The 20,701-nt window shown below is 39.7% G+C and overlaps 1 protein-coding gene across 6 annotated transcripts in view; it reads right to left on the bottom strand.

Annotated features, from left to right (window-relative positions):
* VRK2 (VRK serine/threonine kinase 2) overlaps positions 1 to 14,274 on the bottom strand; it is a 44,900-nt gene extending 30,626 nt beyond the window's left edge. Inside the window, exons 1-7 of one of the 6 annotated variants that reach the window (XM_052700723.1) lie at positions 14,038 to 14,274; positions 13,197 to 13,338; positions 3,563 to 3,618; positions 2,976 to 3,045; positions 2,080 to 2,167; positions 1,848 to 1,956; positions 404 to 496 (exon numbers count right to left, since the gene is read on the bottom strand). In XM_052700723.1, coding sequence (XP_052556683.1) covers positions 404 to 496; positions 1,848 to 1,956; positions 2,080 to 2,167; positions 2,976 to 3,045; positions 3,563 to 3,618; positions 13,197 to 13,338; positions 14,038 to 14,049 — 570 coding nt within the window. In that variant the 5' untranslated portion in view covers positions 14,050 to 14,274. Of the gene's footprint in view, positions 1 to 403; positions 497 to 1,847; positions 1,957 to 2,079; positions 2,168 to 2,975; positions 3,046 to 3,305; positions 3,487 to 3,562; positions 3,619 to 13,196; positions 13,339 to 13,477; positions 13,500 to 13,557; positions 13,669 to 14,037 lie in introns of those variants that run through there. The other 5 variants (XM_052700635.1, XM_052700480.1, XM_052700907.1 and 2 more) reach the window with 5 other exon arrangements.
* Between the last annotated feature and the right edge of the window lie 6,427 nt (positions 14,275 to 20,701).

The following is a 20,701-nucleotide window of genomic DNA, read 5'->3' as shown; positions in this document are numbered from 1 at the left end:
CTACAACAAGTGGAACAAGACTCAGAGGCATAGAATCGCCATTCACAAGAATATTAGAAAGCTAGAACATCCCACGAGTTGGGCCATATCCTTAAATCCTACTACTATACTTAAACCAGCATAACCTAGAACCACAGTCAGCTCCTCTAACTTACTCAGTTGATCAGTTTACCTGCCCTTTACCACTATCCCAGTCAGCAGAGCACCAAGAATCTGAACAAAACTCACTGCTCTCTTTCTCAAACCTAAAGCTCTAGAGTCACTGCTGGATTTGTCATGAGAGGATGTGAATATTCATGCCCCAACTTCTCCTAATACGTGGGCTGTTAACAAAGAATATACTTAGCAAGCTACTGAACACTTAAACTTCAGTATAACAGTGTAGATAAGTAAACATTCTTACCTCACGTGAATTGGTGTAGCCCAACAGCAGATTTGCTGCTTTAATGTCAGCGTGAACATACTCATTTTCATGTATATATTCCAAAGTATCCAGCTATGAAGGGATTTAAAACAAAAAAGAAAGCATCATCTCCACTCCACCCTCAACTCTACCAGCAAATACGTCACACATACACAGTGAAGCCAAGGGCTACACAGACTGAGGTGACCATTTTTAGTTAGAGGACTGCTCACTGTGTCCACAGGGTCGAAAGGTCCTACCTTGCCATGAGTATCCCTGTGTAACTGCCATGAGAATACCAGGTCACAAAGCAAAAAGAAAAAGCACTTAATAAATTCTGGAAGAACATCAGGAGAGCACACAGTCAGACCTGAAAGTTTGTAATATGTTTGATTATGACAATTATTACATGGCTTGCATCTCAAATCACCATTCCCTCCTCACTGTCATCTTTCTTCAGCTCTTTACTGAGGTGCAACAGCTCTAACTGAAACTTAAAAAACATGTGCACATGCACTTGGCAAATCATAAGAGGGCAATCTTGGCTGTTAAGGAGTGTAAAAATAGCCAAAGAGTGTTCAGAGTTTGTCAATGATACGACTATAAGAGCCCTTCACCTCATGTTATTTTTGTTTTAGGTTAGAAGTAAACTTTGCAGGCGTCCAGTCTAAAGCCCTGCTTCAAGCAGTGGCAATGTAAGTTAGGCCAGGTTGTACTGTCAAGTTTTAGAAGTCTCTCATGATGGGTGTTGTCCAACCTCTGGGATACACACTCTAGAGCAACGCTATTCTTTCTGCAAAAACTTTTCCTTAAGATTCAATTAGAATTCCTCTTCTTTCAAGTTACAACCATTGCCTCTGCTCCACTTGCTGTGCACTTCTATGCAGTAATAGCAGTCATTAACAAGTTAAAGCACAAATGAGCACATAATACAACGTTCTGTTAGAACACACCAGTTTTGAACTGGTCTTTGGAACTGGTGTTTGCACACCAGCCTTATCCTGCCTGTACTACCAGTGGAGTCGTGCAGTTCAGCAAACACAAATTTTTGCATTCAGGCATGCAATTGTGAGCACTGACAAATATGGATGTCTAATACAAAACCCTTCAAACTCTGAAAGAAAAAAAAAATCAATACATGTTAAAGCATGAGAATGGGCTTACACAGCTCAGTCTAGACACACTTTTTGAAGCGTATGGTCTGTTTTCACCTATTAGAAAAGGTTTGGTTTGAGCTTCCCAACATTCAATCCACAGATCTCACACTCCATGCTAACTGTATTCTTAAAAGAACGAAAAAATTAAGGAAATGCACACCACTTACATACATTTAATTTCTAAACTCAACAGCTACCTACATTAACTTCATCATTTCAGGAAGATGATTGTATTAGTTGGATTCAGCAATTTGAGGCACAGCAATTTCCCTTCTCTGTATACATACCATTCGTGCCCCAAGTTGCAGAACAGTCTCCTTCTTAAATCTGCTTCCACAGTCTTGAAAGATTCTCTGAAGGTCTTCCCCCAGTCTCTCCATGACCATGAATCTATAGCTGTGCAGAAATCCACAAAAGGGAGAATACCTTAGAGACAAGACGGCGCATCTGTGGCAGCTCCACTTTGTTGAAAAGTGATCTTCAGTCAATTTCAGGCTCAATTTCAATTCATCTTATTACCTTTTTCCCTTGTGCTCAGCCAAGCCTGATCCCCAAAACACTGGGATTCCTAAGCATCTTATTTTTTTGAGATTCATCCATTTTCTTACTGAAATAGTAATAAAGAAAATATAAAATTGGGTTAAAGGTAACTAGAGAATATTCAGAGTTTCATTTCTTTTTTGGCTATGGAGCCAAAACTGAGAATAAACAATGAAACAAGTATGACTTATTTTGCAGTTACTGTAGCAAACAAGAGATCACAGCTTTATCCTGAAGTTCTCTGAGTTCTCCCAGACAGGAAGTATTTGTTTTTGTAGCAACATGGCAATTTGTTCCCTTCAAAGGCAGACAAACAAGGATCAGTAGCTGTCAAAGTCTTTTGGAAGCACTACTTCACTTCATGCAGTGCTTCAACAAGTGCTTATGCCTATCAGTGGTTTCACTCATCGGAAGTCTTTAGGACAGTTCCCACAAATACATCCAATGCCAAAGTGTCTGTGGAATCAAGTGCCTTGATTTCTACTAAAGCCTGTGATGATTACACAAGTTCCTAACTTTGTACATGGGAATAGTAACTAGCAGAATTACAGCTGCAAATGGGTCAGTGAAGTACTGCTGTTCTAAGGCTGACAGCTCCCTGGGGCCATACACTGTTGTGCACTTTCTAACATATTTGTCATACTTTTGTTTTCTCTTCCAATCAGAAAGAACAAAGATAACATTGAAATAAAGAAACTTACAGCAAAATAAAATTATCACTGCAGCAGGCAAAATCAGTTCAGTGTATGTGAAGTGAATTGACTGTCATGCTCCAAAGCATCAGTTCTTATCAGACAAATGAAAACAAAATTATTCTTCAACTGAATCAGAATTCAATGCTTGTCGTTTTCTTAATTTGTTGATCTATTACTTACTTTGCTCTTGTTTTGCAGCCCGTTGGTAAAATTTCAGTTCAGAAAATAAGGGGCCATTTTCAAGATACTCCTATTTAGAAATAAACAAACAGTACAATAAAATACCTCAGAAAGACACCAGATTGTAATCAAAGGTCCTAGAGAAATGCAAAGAGATTTAAAATCACTTTTTCCACCTCCCACATAGGATGCTATCTGACATGCAGGCTTAGTAAGTAGTTATTTGGCAATGCACTTTCATACAACACAGATTCTTTCAGGAATTAAGATATTATTTTAAGGAATCCTATCGATTGGACACGTTTTAATTCATAGCTTGATTTTCCTTACCTAACTATTCAAGGCAGCAATCAAGAAAGAATCAAGTCAAGGAAATACCATGTGTTGTGGGAACACCAAGTACATCCTTTAGCAGGGAAAGTACATCAAGATGTTAAAAAAAAAACAAACAACGACATATAAAATAAAAACTAAAAAACATCACCACAAGCATGCAACATGCACTGAATGCTGACAATAAGGATAGATAATTAAGAGAAAGCTCTGCATACAAAGTTAACAACTTAGAAATGAGATCTAAACATTACCACTTTAATTACATGCGTTGCATCATCTTCTACTGGAACATGAGTATGAGGGGAAGCTGCAAAATGAGAAAGAAAGGATCAAGCTGCGTGAAATAAAGCGGCAAAGAGCAAGCTAAGATTAACTAAGGTGATCAGAAAAACACATGACAAAGGTATCCAACATTCTATCTGAATTCCTACTTTTAAAGGTCAAAGATTTGCAAATTTAAAAATAAACAACAAATCAACAAAGTAGCGTAAAAGTTTAATCAACAAGCATAGAAGCAATTTTAACCCACGTTTTCAGAGCTGTCTCCTTCAGTGCTAACTAAAGAGTAAGCAGGACGTCCCCACTGCACGTTTTCACCACAATGAGGTATTCCATTATAACAGACTACCAGTCAATTGGATAACCTCTGTATTTGGTTCCTGTCAATCCACTGTCGTGACAAAGACACCACTCAGAAGTTATGACCTACATTATGCCTCTAGACAAGATTGTCGTCTTTCCTCTAACCCAAATTACTCCGGCCTCAGAACCTCGATTTCTATTCTGACATTATTTAGACACTGGCCTAAGTTAGCGATCGCACAGCCATCACCGGTCTAAAAGTGGAGATGAGGGATTGTGCCTCAGTACAATCAGAAATTTCAAAACAATAATTGACCACATGTGCCAATTACAGCCCAGGAGACAGAACCTTTCTGCACAGACAATGTGATTCTATTTAATTCTGACCCTGAGAGAACTATCAGCTCTCTCTGATAGTACTGAAGCTACAGAGAGCTATACTGGGATTAAAATTTAATGAGACTAAATCATCTTTTAGAATCATCATTGGAAAAAAAAAAAAAAAAAAAGTAGAAAGAATACAGTTCCTAGGAAATAAGTGTTCCTTTCAAACTTCTTGCAATGATCAAATACCAACAACAGTCCAGGTGAGAAACACTTCAACTGTCAGCACACACCAAAAATAGACCACTTTTATCCACACAATAAAAATAATAAAAATAAGTAAACTTGATCAAACCAGCCAAGCTTATATTTTTTTAGGGTCAGAAAATACAGATTTTTTCAGACGTCATCATCTTCCTTCAACTTTACTCAGGCTCTGGGTTCAACGTGGCAGCACTGCACCCCAACCCCCACAGCTGTCCTTCACGCTGTTGTCAGCTTGACCACCTCACCGTGAATGTTTCTGTTAACGGCACATGAAGAAAAAATGAACGTATTCCAAAACAGTAGCTCTGGAATGCATGAACTATCCATGGACTCGGGTGGGTACCAGTCCTGTTCAGTACACAATTCAAAACTATTCTTAGGAACAGCAAGGAAATTTCGGTAAACTCTGTTCTTACCATTTTCTTGTACTAAACTGGGAATTAAGGCACAGGTGCTGAGGCTTTTATCTTCCTTTGTCACACGTGGGCTAGGTGCTAACAGCTGAAGATACTAGCTCAAAAGAACACATCCCATGTGTTCTCATTGTATTCAATAATGTCACACTACTCAAGCAGAATTAGATGCACTCTCTTACTGACACGGATCAGAAAACAACCTGTGTATAAAAAAAATTATTTCAATACCAAATTACTTAACTGAGGCTTGATAGGTACAGAGGAGTAACAAATGTGTTTCAAAGACTGATCTAACTTCCCTGTAGACATCTTGACATTTTATAAAGAGAGGCCTCATTCATGTAATCTGGAACAGACAGTAACAGCTGTCAGGGTAACGAAGAAGAGCAATTAACAGGAGATAGCCCAGCCTAACCCTCATGGTTCTCACATTGTAACTGTGCGGATGCTTTTTGGAGTAATGCTGAATGCATATCCTGAAGAAAAATAAAACCAAACCTAACTGCAATCTGTTACAATGTGAAAAAGAAGAGACTTTTAGACAAAGCTCAAGAAGACAGAGAAACAGATGCTCTAGAAAATGACTTTCAAATATACAAAAGGAAAAACTGAATGATCATCCTTACCTCACGTACATGAAATAAGGCAGAACATACAGAACGGATAATATCCTACACCTCTTATGCACATAAAGCTCAGATAATCGCATACTTACAGATAGCTGGAAGTTGCCTATGTACCTTTTATTGTATATTTTAATTAACTATTCAAATATCAGGCAGCAGCATTTACCCATGGTGCAGAAATAAAACAGACTATTTTTTTGTCCATAAATATACATAAATGGTTTTTAAAAAATGGTCTCATTACTATGTATAGTTACTTAACAGACTGGAAAGGCTCCCAAGGTTTAACAAACAGTCTGATTACATACCTCATAGACCACCACCACAGACTCTCCTGCGAGTTTAGCTCATAGTTAATTACTGTATACTCGTAATTAGCCATGTGCTAGCCTCGTTCTGTGTGGTAGCACATGGCTATTTATAATATTACAATCAGTTAAATGCTAGACTGCAGGACAGTAAGCAGAGACCCTGCAGGAGGGCAATGCTGATATGCAGGAGGTCTCTGATGGTGTATAAGTACACACAGAGTACCAGAAGCACTATATGGTGAGATTATGTTTGCAAAGGGTATCTTAAAATAGCACAACAAATGTGAGAGTTCCCACTTTACACTGTGTTGCTCATATGAAATACAGATGCAGTTTCCTTACGTCGGGGGGGAAGAGTGCTCATGTATGCACACAACCAAAACCACTGTGCACTAAGCCACTGTTAACTGGGAACACTGGTACAAGATGAATCTGTGCAGGGGCTGCTGCTGTTTCCATCTCAAGCCAAGAAGAGTCCCACAAAACATTTGCAAAGGGCACAGCTCCATTTTTCTTTCCTCTCCTTCACTTTACAATCACAGCTCTCATGCCACTGCAAAGTACAGAAATACTGAAACAAAGCAGTGTGGTGGGATACACAGTGTTGGTCATTACTTGTGACTATAGTGCCTACAGAGCACCGCAAATAACTTACCTCACGTTGTCCAGAATTTCCTAATTTCATCTAGGCACAGCAGTTACAGTCTTATCATCCACCTGAATCACAGATTTCATCCAATTTGTTGCTGAGTGCCACAACTTTAACCAACGTAGCTTTGTAAATGTTAATACGGCATGATAACAGAAAGAGCTGTTAGAACAGAAACTGTAGGAACTGCTTTCCTACAACCACAAGCACAATTGCATGCAGTCAGACAAAGAAAGGTGTCAATTCTACTTGCCAGTTCAAATGTGCTTGTTACAGATTTAGCAGTTAATTTGTGACAGTCACATGTGGAATACGGTGAAATATTTTCAATAGCTCTCACAGAACCAGTTTTATTGACAAAGTTTACACGGTGGAAAAGAAAACAGCACTGATTTGGTAGTTAGCAAAATATCCCTGCTCCTGTCCACAGCTGGTGTCTTTGCCACTGCTGCATATTTTGAGGATATATTTGTTTTGGCAACGTGAAAAAAGTATATCAGAAGTTCTTGGGTTGGTAGCATTATGCTTTTGCTTTGTTTCAGTGGGTACCTAATCAGAAATACCACAACCCGATGTTACAAGCTACCAATAAAAAAACCTGAAAAAACTCTGACCCTGCTGAGGTCAGCCAACAGCTGTTAAATCCAATGGCTGACAAATGCATCGCTCAGAGCATCTAACAACTGAAAATAATCCAAGTTGCAGCTTTACAGTTACTAAAACCAGAATGTAAACAAATAAACAAGAAATAGCATCTGCTGTTTAGTACACAATTACACATATATCCTACATATGGAGAATATTAATGCAAATATTTAAAGGCAAGCAAAAAACATGGCTTCTTAGTCTCCCTCCCCAGCACTTCCTTCCATTCAGTGTTTCCCCAAGAACTGAAACATTCAGTGCTGTAAGTGTCTGATGATGCATCATCACTTCCTTGACACACTCTTTTCCAAGCAATGTTTATGAATATTTTTTCCTACATTCCTCTTCTAGGTAGACTTACAAATGTAGCTTTATTACATGAATTACACATACACGTCCATCTGCCTCGCCTGTGAAATCACCTTCCACAGGACACAAGTAAACTGCTTTTTGAAAGAAAATTGTGCTTAACTGTCAGAGCGTTTTGCTGACACCTGTGAATGCCTCCAAGTGAAGGACACTCAGTGCTGGCAGGAAATTTCACTGTATTGCTTACACACCGCTCTGTGAAACCTTTGTGATTCACCAAAGCTAAAGTTTTGCATTCCACAGCAACAGAAGCTCCCGTTTGCCTTTCAAAGTTAATTACTCTGAGCTGGAATAGGCAAGATACATCCTTTAACCCTAGGCAGAAAAGCTACACATGGTCTGCTCTTACAGCACTCTCAAACAGGAGCTCAGGCCTCTAATATTCTAAACGTGGTGCACAAACTGTTTTCTGGCAAGATTCTGCTCTAGCCCATCTGCCATTTTGATGTAGAGCCCACTAAGAAGGTATGATGCCAGTTTCAGTAGGTTACAGGTGCCAACGACAGCTGTAGAGAGTGCCCTCCATAAGGCAACAAGTGCCACATGTTTCAACCACAGTTTTTCCTTTTTACATATAATCCTATTCTGAAATACCTCCTTCACTGGGAAAAAAAATATTAATAAACCTGCCTTCTTCCCTTTCAGTTTTACTTAGCATGTCAGGGTCTTGGTCTCTGATCAGAACTCCTGCAAAGTGGACAAATAAAGAGCAAAACAACAGCTCCCAAATCGCCATGCATATGGACAAACAAGGAAACAAAAGTGTTAGAACATTAAAGCAATAGTAGTGAGCTCCTGCAGCACCAGCAAGAACTTGGAGAAGCAAGAGAATTTCCTCTAACAGATGGAGCAATCTGAGCTTGTAACAAGTACCAGCCCTAGGTAACTGCTAAGTAACAAAAAGAGGCCAACTGTATGTTCTAACTTGCCTATAGGGTGAAAAGCTATCAATGTACATACAGCAAGTAGATTGCATAAAGTTTAATGTTACTGACTAGACAACAATACTTTCCTGAGGTGGCATTTATCTGGCAATGACTTTTTCACACTAAGGTTCACACCTGCAGGTACAACAAGTGCTTTGCTGAAAAGCACTTTCACACCTGAAGTTTGAGAAAGATCCATCCCTAGTCAGTCGCCTGCTAGTGCTTTTAATTACACCTTTTTTTGCTATTAATATTCTTCTTTCCATTGAATTGAAATTGAATTGAAAAAGATAATCCTGAACATATACAGTTAGATATTATTGCTACTGCATTGTTAATTTATTTGCTGCAGTACAGTAAACAATTTTGGAGAAGTTAATTTAAGCAATTATGTACCTCATCTCTCTAGAACCAATCACTGCTTCCTAACTCAAACCAAGGAATGAACACTAAGAACGCGATAGAATATGGATAATGGCAATCAATGCTTCTGGTCCCTGGCACATTATACCCCCTAGCAAGGGTGTACAAATTAGCCATGGAAATTTCTTTTTCTGAAATAGAAGAAACCTTTATTTCAGCCCATTCAGTCTATTTCTCAGAACACCAGGTCTCAAAGTGTCAACAGCAGAGCAAACCATGGTCCAAACTCAAAGTCAGAAGAGGCCACAATGACTACAGCTCTCTCTGACATCGGTACTAAAATACATTCATCCATTCAACCACTGTTTAGTGCACAGGCAGGTTTTTTTGGTTGGTTGGTTAGGGTTTTTTTGCCTCCTCTTGGAAAATGGAGAGAAAAAAGAAGAAAAAAATGGAGAAGAAAAAATAGCTAGGCAAGTGACAGATCTCCAAGGAGGACAAGAGCATCACTGACTGCTGCATTATCACTTTCCTGAGCTTCTTATATCCTAACAACACCTGCAAATATAGCAGTCAAACAGCAATATACAAACACCTGCTACAAAGCCAGTCATGAAAAATGGTTTCAAAACTTTTTTACCTATCATTTATAAAGTTCTATTGCAATATACAGCTATAATACAGTTAGATCACATTTACCACATAGCAAGTAAAATACACAATCTAACAAAATATAAGTACATGTATTAAGAACTACCTGCTTTTGTTAGAAAGAAGTCTGAAATCAGGTAATGCTGTGTACACCAGGTTTTACTGCAACAATGGAGTCTTAGCAAAACACTGTGTGACCTTTCTGAATTCAAATTTTCCATCCAAATTGTGCATTAATAGAGTCCTTGCAGCAGGACTACAGAATGATTTATATAAAGACCGCTGTTAATTACTGACTGCAATCAGTAAGATAAATGAGAGGATGCAAGGCTCTCAGTAGCACCCTCCTCAACTCTAGCTTCATTTTTGTATGTTCTGCCATGGTGCTCCACAGGGCTACAACCTATTTGTGAGACCAACAATATGTCATGTCCTCCCCTGGTTACTCTCCATTCTGTTTCTGCCTTATCAAAGGGGTAATGGTTCTGTCTGAGGTATCGGATGGCAAATCAGCACCAGGAACAAAAACCAGCATGTCAGAGCATAGCTAGGTCCAGTGTATGATCCGTACTGCTTTTGCTGGGACAAAAGCAATGTTTGAAAGAATATCTCTAGACAGTTCCTAGTGCTTCTGGCAGCAGAGGAAAGGCAGCTCTTTGGGAGCATTAGGAGGAATCAGTATTTGCCAGCCTCCTCCTATTTATCCTGGTTAAAATAAAAATGCAAAAGAAATCCAAGGGAAGGAACAAGTCAACAGAGAAACAGACAAGATGGCGCACAGACAGGAAAGAGCAACTAGAAAAAACAGTGAAAATGTTCACAATGCAGAACAAAACTTGTAGCTACTGGTAACTGTCACCTACATAACTAGAAGCCCTGCTCCTAAAGAGACTCCCAGCATTGTAGGGCTCCAGGTTAGTGAATGGCTTTCAGCAGCTCTGATTCACTGAACCTTCCAAGGAATGCACCTCCAGTAAACACGTTTTGCAGAGATCGTGTAAAATATCTCAAGTACATTGGTGTAGATTAATGGAGTATGGAGTACCCTTAATGGCAAATTAAGCTATAACAGCGCACATCAAAATCTTTACACCACTACAGTAAAAATACTTGTTAGAAGATACAGCCAGAAAAGTTAACCTTTACTTTTATAAAAGGGCCATGCTGCTCATATCTGGCAGGGAATCGAATCCGTCTCCACTTTCCTGTCTTACCCACCTCTCCACAGTTCTTTCTGCATTAGCTTCTCGCTGAAATTTTAGTGGCCACTCTCACATTTTGCTGCATACATATTAGAAACTAGGCTGAAAAGCACAGAGAAAGAAGTTGGCTCAGCACCAAGAATCTGTGTATCATCATCACTCTCCTTGCCATTCAGACTCTCTTCTGTAGGGATATGGTACACGTTACTAAATATGAACATGCATCTAAGATAAGGATGTGGACAAACAAGAAAGTTTCACTCAGCGTCAATACGAGGATATATTTTGCCCATTACCTCTTTTAATTGTAAGATAAGGTGTAAGGGGAACAAAGCCTTCAGTTCAGTCCTACATGTAACATTCACTGTCATCCTAAAAGAAAAAATTAAACGAACACAAACACCATTACAAGTGGCAGCTGTAATTCTTCAGCTATGGTGTCACTTATGACAAGACATCTAATTGCAATACCAAGGGTTCCAGGCTGTATTCTCATTCTCAGCAAATCCACTGACTGCTTCCTGTTCCAGTCCAGTGGGACTCAAACTGCAACACCACAAGACACGAAATCATCTCAGCAGTCTGAACAATCAGGCAAATAACTGATAAAATCTATAAGATACCAACTGAATTCCATGTGCTATACCACACACAAGGTCCACTGCAATTTGACTGTAAATGGCAGCTACATTTTGACTCAGGAACGTTTTCTGTCTGGCCTGAATTACACTCACAGCTATAGCCTTACTTTCTGCACTGCATCTGCACACCCTCCTCTGTGAGAGCCTTCTAAAAGCTTCTGTCTGCCATTCCTTTGGATCCTGACCCCCACTTGACATCCCTGTACCCTCTCCCACGATTCATCCTTGAATGGCAATATCCAGAAGTAACGTAATTTTACTTCTTAGCTCCCGCCAAGCTCTGTTTTCTTATGGTAACATTTTTCATATTTTCTCTAGGTACAGCAACTCTCAAATGTGAACAACCAGTAGTATAAAGAAGGTCATAAAAAGCTATCATACACATCAGAAGAAAAAGAATGTAAATATTCTTAGCATGCTGGCCTTTGACTCCTCTAACTGCAGATAGCTGAAACTCTTATCGTCCCCACTGGTTCAGTTTGCAGAGCCAGTAGGTACATGTGAACTGCATCAATTCCAGAAGAAATGAAACTATACAAGCCCACCAGATATACTCAAACTCTTAACACGAACATAAGGATTCACAACGGTTTCTTCCTCAAATCACACACTTAGGAAATTCTGCGCAGCAGAGCACATCAAAACTAGTCCAAAAAAAGAAAAAAACAAAAAACAAAAAAACCCTTAAATATAGGGCAGATGTAGGCCACGGCCAGCAGCTATTGCCAGTTACTCATATAATTGTTACAACAAACCACCGATGAACAAACACAGCCTTAATTTTCTAATTTTATCAAAGTTTTTCCAGTGACTGTGTTTACTTTGTTGGAAAGCAGAAGCAGTGGCTTTTTTCCTTTTTTCTTAATTTTTTTTATTTACACTGAAATCTCAGTGCCTATACATGGCTTCAGTCCCACCCTCTCTCCAATAAACGAATAAATATAAAAAAAAATAAATTTCCACACAAACCTGAAGTCCAGATGTGCAAGAAAAACTGTCCACTCCCCTTCAATTTACAGCCACACGTTACTAGCTGGAAGTATAACTATAGGCAAACAACACCTGACCACATATGGGATCATCACATCATGGAACAAAAGATGGGCCTTTAGTTGACATTCTGCTGAGATTAGCCATAACAGACAAGAGGAGGAAAAAAAAAGAAGGAAAGGAAGAACAGTTTGGTGAAAGTGTTCCCAAACAGTTGGAAACAGACAAGCACAATGAGTTAACCAGTCACAACAAAAATCATAGTAAGTCTGCTACTGAAAGAATAGTGGCATGCAAGTTCCTCATTTATGACTGCAAACACAACAAGAGGAAACACACTAATCCTTATAAAGAAAATGCATCTCTTTATGAAGTAGGTGCCTGATCCTACAGTCTGACACTGATGGACAACTCCTTTTAGGTCTGCAGGGCACTGCTAGACTCAGTGTGGTTTCACAGAGGTGAAGAAGAGCCTCTGTGCAGAACATCTTTTGCTTTACTAAAGCAAGAAAAAAAAAAAAAAAAAAGCATCTTTTGCTTTACTTCAGAAGATGAGTGACCAGAACTGCACACATGCAGTAGAAAGAAGAAGAAAAAAACAAAACTTACAACGCTGCCTTTGAAAACAGGATTTGTTCTTTCCTATAGATCAGCAATAGCTGCCTGCATATGCGCAGTGACTCAGAATGCTTTACAAAGTGCCTCACAATGACTCATTCCTTGCCACACTCACACCAAGTGAAAGTTTCTTCTGAAGAAAGTACAGAAACATAATAAGTACAGAATAAATACAGAAACAAATGAAGACTGGCAATTACACCTCCTGCGGTTTATGCCTCTGATTCACGTGAGAACATCAACACGAAACTCACACGTCGCCCTTATCATTACTGTGGGTTTTACCTCAATACACCGCATTTTACCTAAGTAGATCAGGCCAAACCCGCCCTGGCCGATCTGGCTGCCCAGCCTCCACGTTTTTCCCTCGGTGTCCTTCAGGATCATGTCTCTCGGCAGAGGAACAGGCAGCTTGCCCCTGCCGCGCTCCTTGGGCGGCATCGCACCCTGAGGGGATGAAAGGAAAGAAAAAAAAGTTGACTTTCCTCCGAAAAAAGCGAGATCCTTTGCCGGCCGGGCCCGAGGAAGGCGCCCAGCACTCCGCGGCCGTCGGGGAGACGCCGAGCCCCGCTGGCCGCACACCCACCCTCATCCGGCCGCCAACGTCCTCGCCGCCGAACCCCCCAGCCCCCTGAGCGCCCGCAGCCTCCCTCCGCCTCCGCTCACCAACTTCCCGACAAGGAACTTCCCGCAGGCCTCTCTCGGGCGGCACACCGCCTTCCCGGGGGAAACCCCGGGGCGGGGACGGGGCGGGACAACCACGGCCGGGCCGCGCGCTCTGCCCGCCCGCTGCTTCTCTTCCCGCCGTTCCCGCCCTATGGCCGCCGTTCCCGCCCTGGGCTCTGCGCTCAGCGCGCGCCGTGACGCTCCCACAGAACCACAGAACCGCAGAATGGCGGGGGTTGGAAGGGACCTCAAGGATCACGAAGCTCCAACCCCCTCCCACATGCAGGGCCACCAACCTCCATATTTCATACCTGCCCAGAGCACCATCCAACCTGGCCTTGAACACGTCCAGGGACAGGGCATCCACAGCCTCTCTGGGCAGCTGTTCCAGCACCTCACCGCTCTCATAGCAAAGAACTTCCCCCTGACATCCAACTTCAGTCTTTGCATTTTATCACTAATCTATACACCCAGGCATACCTTGCATCTCATCTTCAGACTGTTTTAGAAAAAAAAAAGGGCACTAATCACTTCACTGTTCAGCTGCTCTTCTCCCCAGATGGACCTTCACAATCTCCATGCAATTGCTAAAGCGTTTTACCAACAGATCAAGGCCCTGCTGGGGCGGGGGGATGATTCCAAGAGAATAAGCAAAATCCAGATCGTCTTCTGTGTCTACACTTCGCAAGTAACAGATCATGACTGCAAAGCATGCATCAGCATCAATCAGCATCAGTAGAGGAGAAGATAAAAGTAAGGACTTTTAAAATAAACATAGTAAGGACCTTACAGCAAAAAGGGCCTTTTTCATTGCTGGTAGCGTGTACCACATTAATGTTTTTGAAGACTTAGTCAGGTTATATATGTAACATCCAAGTGACTCATGCAGCAGAAATGCAGCATAGGTGGTAGACTTAGACCCCACAGCTGTAAAAATGTTGTTTTGCACTACTTAAAAGAAGTTCTAGGTTGACAACCATCCAGGTTTTCATCCAGAGGCAAGACTATCTGAAATCTTTCCTGTCTTTACTGATTGTTTTACAAGCTGTAAAATTCAACATGGTATGAATAAAGTATATTCTCTACAAGTCAGAGGAGAGAGATCCCAGAAACAAGAAGAATTTGTTTTTGCATCAACTCTGCCCTTGTGGGGTCCATCTGCAGTGCTACATCCCCCAGCACAAGAAGGATGTGGAGCTGTCAGAGCAGGTCCAGAGGAGGGCCATAAAGCAATCAAAGGTTTACAGCACCTCTCCTATGAAGAAAGGTTGAAGGAGTTGGGCTTATTCAGCCTAGATAAGGCTAAAAAAACAAAACAGAACAAAAACACCCAAGACTTAAACGTTTAAGCTTTCGTCATTGTTTGGAGAGTTAAAAACCTTCAGAAATAAATGCATGGAAATACAATAGAAATTACGGTTATCATAAAGATTTACTGCAAAAAGTTCTTGAGTAGTTCAAGCTACTTCTGAGTAGTGTTTGTTATCTAAATCAAGGTGCTTATTAATAAAGAACCACAGCAAATAGAAAATAAAAAAAGCCGACACCAATTTTGCCGGTAAATTGCCTGCTCCAGAAATAAGCATATGTATATAACCAATTAAAAAGCAACAAACTTCACTAAATTTACTCGAGGAATAAAAAAGAGCAGATTAGGAAGAAACAGTAGGTCATCTTCACCCTAAAAATAGAGCATTGCTGTGTTTTGTGGGAAGTACTGAGAAAACCTCACTTATTATCAGCCAGCAAGCCTCTCAAGAAACATGAGCTCGTTAGTCAGGTTAAAGCCTCAATTTCCCTTTCACAGGAGCTTCAAATTAGCAGTTTGAGAACTGTGATGGAAGAGGATATAAATGCCTAATATATTTATTTATTTGTGTTTTCTCTGGTGTGGTGGTTTGTCATTTTTTTTGTTTTTGATCATTCATTTTTTGTTCTTTTATTTCTTGCAGAAACACCGATTATGATGGAAGCTATTTCCCTTCAAGATAAGACAGCCAACATTATTGCTAAGTTCAAGAATCCTTACAGGAGAAAAATATGTACACTAATAAGAATAAAAATATACAAATCCTGCCAGCACACAACTGAGCATGACCTTAGTTGCATACCTTATGCCTAGACAGAAACAGGTTTTTTTTGCACTGAGTTTTCTGGATTATTGTTGTTTTTTTTTAATTTTTTTAGCTGGGTGAAAGGAGAACTATAAGGCTTACTGATCGAGATGTAGTAATGTATGTAGTCTGCGTTAAGGGTAAGGGATAAGCACACCTTTTCCTCCTAGTGAGTATTTTACTACTGCAAATAGTGCTTATTATACTATTGTTCTAATGAACACATGCTCCCTAAAGATGTCAGCTTCTGAGACTCAAGACGTAGGCACTGAAAATCAAATTATTGTTATTTTACTTATTAGTGGCACATTGCTGCCAGCAGCTGAGAGCCACGGGCCCTTCTCATTAGGAATCAATCCTTTATGCAGCTTGGTGTGTGCAAACTCTGAGCAGTGTTTTACAATTGGTGCAACAGGCTATTTGCACGTTGGTATAAATGGCTCCAATATTGACAGGCTTTTTTTTTTTGAATTTGTATTTCTTGCAGTATCTCTCTTGCTATGTGAAATATGAGCAAATCCTAGCTTCTCTGCAGAATCAATGCAGCTATGATTACCACTGTTCTCTTGAAAAAGAAAACAGTGGTGCTATGTTGCCTAAGATGGCTCATCCATAATTTGACTGTAGCCATCTAGTTACCAGCAGAAGTCCTTTCAGATTGTGAAACAAGGTTAGTTCCCTAAGTAACTCTTCAGTACCTGGCTTCACTATCTAGCTGTATATTCGGATGCACTGTGCTATTAAGTATCTGGCTTCTTGAATTTGTTGGCGTCTAGGAGCTGCTCTGGAAAGTGGAAGGTACAAACTTGAGTTTTGTCTTAGTTTCAGCTAGAATTGGATTATTTTCTTCAGAGTGTCTGGTAGGATGCTATGTTTTGGTTGTAGGAGAAGAAAGTTGATAACATATTAACGTTTATAGTTTCTGCTAAATAGCATTGTACAGAGCCAAGGCTATTTGCAGCAAAGGGCCCAAGGAGCTGGGAGGGAACAGAATTAGGACTACCTGGGCATGGGTCAGGGGTGGTGAGCAATTCCTTGTGCATCACTTGTTACATACATATATTTATGTATATTTATTATAGTTATTATCCTTTCCTCTATCTTAGAACATAGTTTTATCTCAATCCATCCACAAATTCTACTCTCCCCCAACCCCAGTTATCTCCCCCATCCCACTGGGAAGAGGAGAGTGAGCTAACAGTTGTGTGGTGCTCAGCACCTGCCTGGTTAAGCCACAAGTTTTATCCTGCTCTTTGTCTCTGAAGCATTGCTCTACTCCTAACTCTCTTGACAGAGTAAGTTTCAGAAGTTGATAAAAAGCACTGTGCTGTTAATATGAGTTAAGTGTTAAAAATGCAGTGAAATTATCAGAGAGCCAGAGCTTTCTTCAGACGTTTAACTGTACAACAAACTTTTTATCCATGTTTGAAGACTGTCTGTTTATATCTTTGTTTTAAAGTATACCTATGTTTTAGCATTATTTTCTCATATCTAAACTTTAATATTATAACTTCAGTTACACAGGATCTTGCAGCCTCACATACACAAATCTTAGATTTGTTGAGTTAGGTGAGCAATTTCTAACTTCACTCACTGTTGCACTGTGACACTTCTGTGGTACTTAACACTGCCATTTTAGTATTTCCACTGTTAATTGTCCCCCTCCAATCCAGATGCCTTTGTTGTTTAATGTATCATGACTAAATTTACAGTAGAGATGTAACATCTCTGTATTAAAACCGTAAACAAGAAATCACTTTTCCCAATTACTACAGAGAAATCCACTTGTTTGTGCATCAGCACAGATTTCTGTGTACCTGTGCTAATTCAATTGTTATTGTTCTTGCTTCCTATTTCTTAGAACTTTGAGAGTAATTACTTTCTGCGGTATCAGGGGATCTCCAACATCTAGGGGGCATGTTGCTCAACTCAGTCACTGTCTGGGTGCACCGACTCCCATTTTAAAGACTCTTGACACTATTTTGTGTGACTGGCCCCATGATTGAGATCACATAATTACAATAATTAGGAAGCTCACCTCAGGATATTATCAGAGCAGCCCACCCAAAACCTAAGTCCATATGGTTTGAAATAGCTAATGAGTCAGTTAATGTGCTATGTCCAGGAGTAATGGACGCTCAATATGGATGGCATGAAGACATAATTTACCAACTTCCTGACCGATTAAGGTTTTGTATGTAGACAATTCTTGTATTTTGTATCTCGCAATAAGTTCAAGGTATTAAAGCTTTTATGTGTTAAACAGAGCAGAAGAAAGAGGTGAGACCTTTATAAGACAGGCAAGAAATTAGGCCTCTCTCTAAAGAAAATGCAAAAAATAAAATAAAAATAAAAATGGAGATCTTAAAACATTCATCTTAAAAGTAAATCTACAAACAAATTATTTGAAATGCTCTATTAAAATACAGGAGATGTCAACGGCAATACGTGACATTTGCTTTAATGCCAAGTAGCCTAAATGAATGACTGACTGACTCCTACACTGCCCTTTGCCAGGCCAGCAAAGATAGTCCTAGAGGGGTTGTTTTAGCCCCTATGACTTATCTGCCAGTTCCTACTGCTTTAACTAAAAAGATACGTAGAACATGGGTGCATATCCTATCTCTTCTTGTACGTCAGGGATTTTACTTCTCATACCTTTAGAAGGAAATTACTTACAAGCATTGAAAAGAAATGGTCTTTAGCCACACTTATTTAATTCAAAAATATGCTAGGACTTAATGTTTCTTATTGTTTCTTATTGTTGTGGGGGTGGATCGTATTTTCAGAGAGAGCAAAATATCAAGTGGCTAAAGTAAAGGAGATCAGAAATGATTTTCCTTATGGGAGTAATTCTAGTAATCCTAATTCTGGCTCTGCTGCTGATGTTAAAGGAATAATTTCATACCTGTCTCACTTTTTCCACGGTGAAGCAATCCAGTTGGCTTGTTTTAAGAGTTACTATGTACATACTATTGCTACTGCTGCTATGATGGGAAACATTTTCCCTGCATTATCATGATATGCATGATGTATTAGAATTGGTTTTCCAACATGGGCAGCTCGAATATATGTTCTTCTTTCTCTTGTTGTTTCCCCTCCAACAACAGGTGCAGGTGGAACACACACAAAGCTAGTGATCACAGGAAATAAGTATGTTCTTATCCACTGACACTCTTGTACATCTTGTCCAAGGCACAAAGACTGGCACAAACAGCAAGAAAGGCTGTTTAATTCCTGTGATCTCTGTTACTTATCCTTTTAAAAGATCTGATGTCTATTTAGAGATGAAAATGAAGGAATTGCAGGAATAGTAGCACTAGGAGCTTGGCAATGCACTTAGGAAGAAAGGTGCATGCACTAATCTGGTCTTTCAGTTTCTGAGCTTTATCTACCTAAAGCTGTTTGGGAAAGGAAATTCATCCATCACAGCACCCATTATTCACCTATCAGTGCTACTTTATATATATAAACTTAATTATTATGATGTGATATATTAAATACGACTCATTTTACTGCAAGATTGATTTTTTTATTATTATTTTTTTCCCCTGACCTAAGAATAAATATTGATCCTCATAATCTGAAAACGTAGTGCAAAGGTCATTATATTAATGGCATATTAATAGAAAATAGCCCTGACCATGCAATATTAATATATTTGCATTGTTATTTCTCAGATCACATCCCAAATGAAAAAGGCAGGGTGCCGATACCTTCTTCCCCAGGAGAAATTAGGAAGCTGTTGCATTTTAATGACTGTTCTGACTGCTTTCAATTTGGTTTAAAAAAATAATAATAATAATTAAATAGTGGTGAAGTGGCGAATGGACTGCATAATAAATCCAACATAGTGATGCATCCCTTTTCCAGCATGCCCAGAATGCTGGAATGGAGTGGTTAGTCCTTACCTGGTAATGCTCCACCATCCACTGCCATGCAGTCAGTTCCATGCAGAGAATCATAGTTGGGAAAGGAGACAGATAGGCTAATTTGGCAGCTTTGGTTAATAGCTGCACTATTGTCCTCTGCTTTCTGCAATGGTTTCCTTTGCAGCTGACTTTGAAAGCAGTTAGCTTATTCTATTTAGCCTTTGCTTAGAGCGTGGGCTATTTTTATTTATTCGTGTTTATAGCAATCTTGTAAATGTAGGTGTAGAAATGCTGCTCTAATGCTTGGCTGAAGCAGAAAAGCCCTGTTGTTTTTAAATGTTTCCTGCAGAGTAAGCATATATGATTTTATGACAGGGAGGGATAGGAGGGTAGAAGTTGAAATAACCTTTAAATAATGCTGCATAGTTTCCAGAGGTCCTGAGAAAACGGTGCCCACTTACATAGAGGAGGAATACTTGTATGTCTTTTATAAACACTGCTTTTATGAGCGGTCTTTCAGTTTAATGCGTGTTTTGAATATTTCGTGTCAGGTGATATAAGTCAAGAAGGAAGATTACAACTTCCATTCCACAGTTCACAGACAGCAAAGAAAATAAATGTCTAGAATGACATATTACGATACAGAAAATAAGTTAAGAAAGGAGAGAAAGTAGTTTGAGCAACTGAAAATTTGGCAGTGCGACTCAAACAGCCTGCAGCTTTGCAGAAAACTTTGAAAGAAAGAATAACAAAGGTTTGTGAGGATAAATGGAAAACAGGAAAAAATGCAGCTACCTTGATCTGTTTCTTTGCTAAGATAACAAATGTGCTAGGCAAGAGAAGTATGGTACATCCAATTCATAGGGATTTCTGATTCAACAGGACTTCAGCAAGGCATTTAGTACAGAACCACACGGGAAATGATTAATTAACCTGGACAGTGTGCAGATAAGCACGAGAAGTGCAAAGGGGTGCAGAAATGGGCAGGAAAAGGGAGATTGTGAAGATAATGAAAAATACACTGTTTTTATTTCTTTTTTAACCCCTAATATTTGCTAAGAATCTACTCGTGGTTCTCCTTAATTCAGTGACGCTAATTTGCCAAGCAACAGCAACAAGGCAGAAATCTCCTCATACAGTTTACTGGTGAATATAAAG

The sequence above is a fragment of the Tympanuchus pallidicinctus genome, unplaced genomic scaffold, assembly GCF_026119805.1.
Source record: "Tympanuchus pallidicinctus isolate F22 unplaced genomic scaffold, pur_lepc_1.0 scaffold1, whole genome shotgun sequence".
Taxonomy (NCBI): Eukaryota; Metazoa; Chordata; class Aves; order Galliformes; family Phasianidae; genus Tympanuchus; species Tympanuchus pallidicinctus.
Note: the sequence above shows the minus strand (reverse complement) of the source record. Positions and strands in the feature narration are given on the sequence as shown.